Source organism: Plasmodium gaboni, chromosome 5 (assembly GCF_001602025.1).
Source record: "Plasmodium gaboni strain SY75 chromosome 5, whole genome shotgun sequence".
Classification (NCBI taxonomy): domain Eukaryota; phylum Apicomplexa; class Aconoidasida; order Haemosporida; family Plasmodiidae; genus Plasmodium; species Plasmodium gaboni.
In genome coordinates, this window is record NC_031485.1 from 634,314 (window position 1) to 642,606 (window position 8,293).

An 8,293-nucleotide genomic window follows, 5' to 3' on the forward strand; every position below is an offset into this window, starting at 1 on the left:
TTTTGAAGACAGTTAAAAGAAAATAACATAATTTATATAAAAAAATATTTATAAATAAAATAAAAAAAATTATTTAGGTGTTATATTTCTTATATTATGATTTTTTTATTATTTTATTTTTTTTTTTTTAAATAGATATATTATCATTTCTTTTTCTATGTAAAAAAATATTATATATACATATATATATATATATATATATATTTATTTATTTATATATTAATATTTTTATTTATTTACAAAAATATGACTCAATTCAAGCTTACAATTTTATAAATTATTATTAAATAATCTCTTGAAGTGTTAAGTGTATATATATAAATGCACATTACAAATAAAAGGATATATATATATATTATATATTATAATAAATAAAATATATATGTGTACATAACATATAATTTTATTATATTATATTATAATTATATTATAATTATATTTAATTTTTTTATTATCAATGAAGTTCTTTTGTTTTGTTAAGGAATGAAAAAAAAAATAAAATTAAAAAATAAAATATAATAGATAAATATACCTTTATGTATTATATTTCCTTCCTTCTTTCCTCTTTTTTTCTTTTTTTTATTTTTTTATTTTCTCATATTTTATAATACATATAATATATATTATATAATAGTCTTGAAATATAAGTATGTTCTGATTTTTAAATATAAAATTAAAAAGGAAAAAAAAGATACATACTAATTTCTTTAGTTTATGTATATAATATTTATGAGAATAAAACAGAGAATTAAAAATCATAAAAGAATAAAATAACACTAAGGAGAAATATAATATATATATATATATATATATATATATATATATATATTAAAAATATATTATATATATATATTTCTTTTTAATAATATTTTTATGAAATGTAAAGATGAATTTGATATATATCTTAATTTAAGATTGTGTATATTTTGAGCAATAAATATAACATATATAAAAAAAAAATATATTAATCTATATATATATATATATATATATATATATATATATATGTAATTTTTTTTTTTTTTTTTTTTTTTTTTTTTTTTTAATATATTTTATTATATTTTATTTTCTCTTTTCCATTCGTAATATTTTTATATTTTTACATTTTTATTATTTTATTTTATTTTATTTTTTTTTTTTTTTTAAGAAAGATGAGTGAATCTCTCGATATTGAGAATGCAAAGGCAAAAATAGGTTTAGTGTTTTCCTACTGGAAAAAGGTAGCTAATAATGATTTTACGAAAACTAATGTATTTTGTGTGTTATCTGGAAAATCTAGTAAAGATGAAAATGCTACTATTCAAGAACAATTTCAGATGTGGCTAACTGGTTATCAATTAACTGAGACATTTTTTGTATTTATAAAAAATAGTGAACGTATTTTAATTTTAACAAGTGATAAAAAGAAAAGATTTTTACAACCATTGTTAGATAATATTAAGAATGTGGATGTATTAGAAAGAAGTAATGATAATAGTTCTAATTTTGAGAATATAAAATGTATCATTGAATCTGCTGATTGTAATGATATTGCTTTATTGAAAGATAAAGATGCAACTGGTTCGTTTTTTGAAAGTTGTTATGATTTTATTAAAACGTTAAATAAAAGAGAAATGGATATAAATAATTATATTAAAGAATTATTAAATTTTCGTTCAGATACAGATATGAAGATTCAAAAGAATGGTAGTGATATTGCTTGTATTATTCTTAAAAGTATTTTGATTACTACTATTGAAAATGCTTTAGATAATGAAGAATTTGAAAGTCATGATAAAATAAAAGAAAAGGCATTAAAATTTTTGGATAATAAAAAATGTGTAATGAAATTAAAAGATAAATTAAAAGTAGATATTGAAGAAATAGATGTTATATATAGTAATGTACAAAGTGGTAATAATTTTACTTTAACTTATAAAAATAGTAATGATAAGAATTATTTATCACAAAATGAAGGAACTATACTTGTTGGTGTAGGATTAAAATATAAAGAATTATGTTGTAATATAACAAGGACTTTATTATTAAATGCAAGAACACAACATAAAGAATTATATAATTTTACTATAAATATTGAGAAATATATTATAAAAGAATGTTTAAAAGTAGGTATGAATTTTTCAACTGTTTATAAAAAAACATTAGAATATGTAAAAGAACATAAAAAGGAATACAAAAGTTTAAATAATATTCAAATAGAAAATTATTTTGTTAAATGTATTGGTCATATCATAGGTATTGAATTTATTGATAAAGAATTCTTAATAATTGAAAATAATCATCAAGGCAAAATACAAAAAAATACTTCATACAATTTATCTGTCGGATTTGAAAATGTTCAAGGTATAGAGAAAAATAAATTTGCTATTTGGATTAGTGATACCATATGTATTGATGATAATGAAGATGTAATTATATTAACAGATGCAATTAGTAAAGAAATTAATACGATATCGTATGAATTGGAAGATAGCAAGAGTGATGATGACGACGATGAAAAAGATGATGACCATGATATGGATGAAAATGATGATGATGATGATGATAATAATAATAAAAAAAAGAAAAACAAAAAAAATGTAAAAAATGAAAAAGGTGTAAGTGTCAAAAAAGAAAAAAAAAATAAACATTATAACGATGATGATAATGATGATGGAGATGATAATGGAGATGATGATGAAGATGATGATGATGATGATGACGATGATAGTAGTAATAATAATGGTAGCAAAAAAGATAAGAAAAAAATAGGTATATCTGCAAGTATATTAAATAATGCTGCTAGTGTGATTGTTTCTGATCGTTTAAGAAGAAGAAATAAGAATTCATTAGCTCATAATAATGAACAAGAAATGGAAGAATTAAATAAAAGACAACATGAATTAAAAGAGAAAAAAATTAATGATATTAAATTAAGATTTTCAAAAGGAACAAATGATTATAAAGATTTAAATAAAAAAAATATTAAAAAATTAGAAGATTTAAAAACATATAATGATCCAGATTTATTACCTAAAGATTTAAGACCAAATATAATATGTGTAGATAATAAACATGAATGTATATTATTACCTATAAATGGAATACATATACCCTTCCATGTATCTACTATAAAAAATTTAAGTTCAAATTATGAAGATAATAATGATATTTTTGTTTTACGTATCAACTTTTTAGTACCAGGTAATCAAGGAGTAGTTAAAGGAGAATTAAATACATTTCCAACATTACAACAAAATCAAATGTATATTAGAGAACTTATATTTAAATCACCTAATGAAAAACATTTTCAAATGGTAGTAAAACAAGTAAAAGAATTGATTAAGCAAGTAAAACAAAAAGAGGTCGAAGCAGATGTAAATGAATCCAAAACATCACAAGATAGATTAGTATTAAATAAAAGTGGTAGAAGAATCGTTTTAAGAGATTTAATGACAAGACCAAATATATTTACTGGAAGAAAAATATTAGGAACCTTAGAGTTACATATGAATGGTTTAAGATATGCAGCAAATTCTAGAGGTACAACAGAATTTATAGATATATTATTTGACGATATAAAACATGCATTTTATCAACCATGTGATGGACAGCTTATTATTTTAATACATTTCCATTTAAAAAGATATATAATGGTTGGAAAAAAAAAAACACTAGATGTACAATTCTATTGTGAAGCAGGAACACAAATTGATGATTTAGATCGAGCTAAAGCAAGAAATGTTTATGATCCTGATGAAATGCATGATGAAATGAAAGAAAGAGAACAAAAAAATAAATTAAATTTAATTTTTAAAAATTTTGTGCAACAAATGCAAGATTTGTCAAAAATTGAATTTGAAATACCATATCCAGAATTAACTTTTTCAGGTGTGCCTAATAAAAGTAATGTAGAAATATTTGTAACTGCAAATACAATAAATCATCTAGTAGAATGGCCCCCTTTCATCTTATCTGTAGAAGATATAGAAATTGCATCTTTAGAAAGAGTACATCATGGATTAAGAAATTTTGATATGATCTTTGTATTTAAGGATTATACAAAACCTGTCAAAAGAATAGATGTTATACCAACAGAATATATAGATACAATTAAAAAATGGCTAACTACTATTGATATTGTATATTATGAGGGAAAGAATAATTTGCAATGGGGCAATATTTTGAAAACAATATTGTCGGACATTGATTCATTTGTAAGCTCCAAAGGATTCGATGGATTTTTGGGAGAAGACGACGACGAAGAGGAGGAGACTGCGGATGATGAGGATGAGGATGACGAGTATGAGGTGGACGAATCGGAGCTGGTAAATAAATAATAAAATATATATCATTTAACATATATATGTATATATATATATATATATATATATATATATATATATATGTGTGTGTGTGTGTTTGGATATATATGCTTATATGTATAAATTTTTGTGCATATGTCTATATATACACATTTATATATTACATATTAAAAATTTATTATTTTTTAATTTTTTAATTTTTTAATTTTTTAATTTTTTTTTTTTTTTTTTTTTTTTTTTTTTTTTTTTTTTTTTTTTTTTTTGTAGAGCGCTGAGGAAGATAGCGAATACGATGATAGTGAAGACGAAAGCTTGGCAACCGAAAGTGACGGAGATGAAGAAGTTGAAGAGGATTCAGAAGATGAGGGATTATCATGGGATGAACTTGAGGAGAGAGCTAAAAAAGGTAACAATAAAATATTAACCATAAAAAATAAGTTATTCTATAATATGTATATGTATATGTATATATATATATATATATATATATGTTTTTATATATTTTATTTTTTTAGATGATAAAAAAAGATTCGCTTACAAAAGTGATGAAGATGATGAAGGATATAATAAAAGGAAAAAGAAAAAGAAAAATTAACTTTTTAGTATACATCATAACAAAATTATATATATATGAAACATGTATCTATGTCTATGACTGTGTCTTTTTTTTTTATGAACAGATATAAAAATATAAATATATAAATATATAAATATATATATATATATATATATATATATATATATATATTTATGACGTTATAAGTAAATATTGTTCTAACATATACATATATATATATATTATATTTCGTATGTGTTGGAAATTTATTTTTTTTTTTTTTTTTATTTAATTTTTTAAAATGGCTTCATCTTTTCTTGACGCTGTCCATAAAAATATGAATAAATGTATATACATATATACGCGCATATATTAATATGCCCAAATTATGTTCATTTATTTTAATTTATTATTATTTTTTATTTTTTACTTCAAAAGATTATTAAACAATATATTGATACAAACATAAATAAATAATAAACAATAATAAATAAACACATATACATATATATTACACATAATATTATACAAACAGGAAAAATATATATTTTTTTTTTTCTTGAATATATGAAAGTGGTCCTTTAAAGGATATCACATATATATAAATATATATATAAATATAAATATATATATATATATATATTTATATTTTATTTGCTAGTTTGTTATGATTAGGGCTTCCTTTTTAATTATATTATATCCCCTAATTTGAATATTTTCATAAATATTTTGCTCGATATGATCTGAGAATTTTTTTTGTTTATTATAATAGAAACCATTTGTTGGTACTATTTTATATCCTTTATTTTTTATATATACATTTTGATCTAATATTATAGGTAAGGATATATGATCATAATTTTTATTTTGATATGTTTTATTTTCTATAATTAGAGTACCATCAAGATAAAGATTTGTTATCATAGCATTTGCTTTTAACCATAATGTTGCTCCATTTTTTATTGTTATGTTTCCTTTTATTTTTTTTATTAAATGTGTTAATGTAAATGAAAAGTCAGGTTCTATTAATATTTTAGGAGGTAGAAAATATGATATACCATTAAATGTTTTGGTTGGAATTTTATCTAAAATAAATTCCTTTTTATTATATATACATGCTAATTGTATAAATCTACAGTTACTATAATATAAATCTGTTTCAGCGCTAAACATACATTCTGGATGTATATTATTTAAAATTTTTTTATATGCATTTATGGAATTATTTTTAACAGGTGAAAAACATAACCACCTATCTAATTCGGTGACTCCCACATTTGTAATATTATATAGATTTATATTAACCATATTATTGTTATTTTTATTATCATATATGTTATTATTTATGGTAGTACTATCTGATATTATCATAGATTCGTTTTCTCCTATAAATTCTTCCTTTTTGTCTCCTATAAATTCTTCTTTTTTGTCTCCTATAAATTCTTCTTTTTTGTCTCCTATTACTCTCTCCTTTTTGTCTCCTATTAGGTTCCATTCCTGAGTTGCTTTATTCCTTTTATGTTCATAAAAATACAATGCTATATCCTGCATCATACTTTCTATCCTAGTCGGACTTTTAAAATGATTACGTGTATTATCCATATACTTTGGGTTAATATATTCTGGTATGCATCCATTTGTTTTTTTTAATATATCATTATATTTATTTATTTCATATAAGATAGCACTTGTATTACCTGGATATAATGAAAATCCATCCTCCTGTATATTTTCCTTCATACCATTAGATGATAATAAAGAATCGAATATATTATATTCTAAATTGATTGTCATAGATTTTTCTTGATTATTCAAAGTACATAGAGTTCCTATTTCTTCTCCAGGTTTTCTAGATACAGCTAAGAAATTCATATGTAATTCTTTTTCGATAGATACACCTAAACAAACAAATAAAACTTTTAATGCTAATGCATTTGTATCTTGGAAGAAAAATAAATATTTATATCCATCCTTTATTAACTTATCTAATATGTTATATTTATTTATTAAATAATGTATATCTCCATGTCCATGTGGTTTTTTAGAAATGATGAATGTATTTTTTTTATATGTAAAATCTAAATGTCCTTGATTATCTTTAAAACAAAATACTTTATTCTGTTTTAAAAAATGTACTTGATTTTTTTCTAACCCAAAATAATTCTTTTCTTCAAAAAAGGATAATGTTTTTTCATAGGTATCATCAGATAACATGATAATAAATGGAATATTCATTTTTTTCTTTTTTTCTTTCTTTATATATCTTTCAAAACATTTTATATGATTACAATAATATTCAATATAAGTTTGTTCAGATATAAGATTTGTAAATAGTTTTATTTTTATATCTTTATGTTTTAAACGTTCTCCTAATCCTCCAGCTAATAAAATAAATGATATTTTGTCTATATGATCTAAACCTATTTTTTCATAATAAAGAAATTTTTCTAATGTCAAAATGTTTGATTCTTCATATAACCCTATATCATTATTATTTAAACTAATGAAACCACATTTATTATCGCACATATTTCCTTCTTCTACATATTTTATTTTTTTATCTTTATTATAATTTTCTTTCTTAATATATTGATCATCATTAATGTGTCTAATGCCATTAACATATGTAGGATAAGGTTTATTAATATAAATGTCAAACATTTTATCATTGGATGAAACACAATGATGGTTATTTAATATTGTTCTATTATCATAAGAATTATGAGGATAATAATAATCATAAGTAGTATTTTTATTTTTATTTTTATTGTTATTTTTATTTTTATTATTATATAACCATTTATTATCCACATTAAGAAAATTATTTTTTATATCTTCTTTTTTTAATATTATATCAGTAGTAAGATGAAACTTTATTTTTATTAAATTATCTGGTTTGTCAATATTATAATTATAATATTCATTTATATTCATTTGAGACCTTTTTAAAAATTCCCTTCCTTTTTCAATATATTTAATAAAACCATCAGGATATATTAATTCAAATTCTTTTATTTGATTTATTATGTCATAAATATTTTCCTCATTTAACCCTTCATGACTTAATAATTCATATTGCTGGGTTCTTATTAAATACTCTACATACTTTTTATTTTCTCCAAGTGAGTTCATAATTTCATTAATTTTTTGCATCATAGGGGCTACATAAATTAAAGTGTTTAAGCGAAAGAGATAAAAAAAAAAAAAAAAAAAAAAAAAAAAAATATATGTATATAAATATTTATGGATTAATAAAATATAAAAAGAAGTATTAAAAAAAAAAAAAATTCATATATATATATATATATATATATATAATTATATATATTCATTTTGCCACCCACATTATGAAAATATACATATATTCTAAATACATTGTCTCTATATTTGTAATTCATCGAGTATCCCTATTTGTTGTCATGCATAAACAAAG

At 20.5% G+C, this 8,293-nt stretch overlaps 2 protein-coding genes across 2 annotated transcripts; one reads left to right on the forward strand and one right to left on the reverse strand.

The window, feature by feature from the left end:
• Positions 1 to 1,151: 1,151 nt before the first annotated feature.
• Positions 1,152 to 4,899, forward strand: PGSY75_0517400 (putative FACT complex subunit SPT16; the record flags this gene model as incomplete). The annotated part of the gene is made up of 3 exons (XM_018784454.1): positions 1,152 to 4,307; positions 4,572 to 4,710; positions 4,820 to 4,899. 3 exons carry the CDS (start codon positions 1,152 to 1,154, stop codon positions 4,897 to 4,899), a joined length of 3,375 nt encoding a protein of 1,124 aa, XP_018643109.1.
• Positions 4,900 to 5,517: 618 nt separating this feature from the next.
• On the reverse strand, positions 5,518 to 8,013 carry PGSY75_0517500 (putative UTP--glucose-1-phosphate uridylyltransferase; the record flags this gene model as incomplete). Its single annotated transcript, XM_018784455.1, has 1 exon — positions 5,518 to 8,013. The coding sequence occupies one exon, from the start codon at positions 8,011 to 8,013 to the stop codon at positions 5,518 to 5,520; it is 2,496 nt and encodes an 831-aa protein (XP_018643110.1).
• Between the last annotated feature and the right edge of the window lie 280 nt (positions 8,014 to 8,293).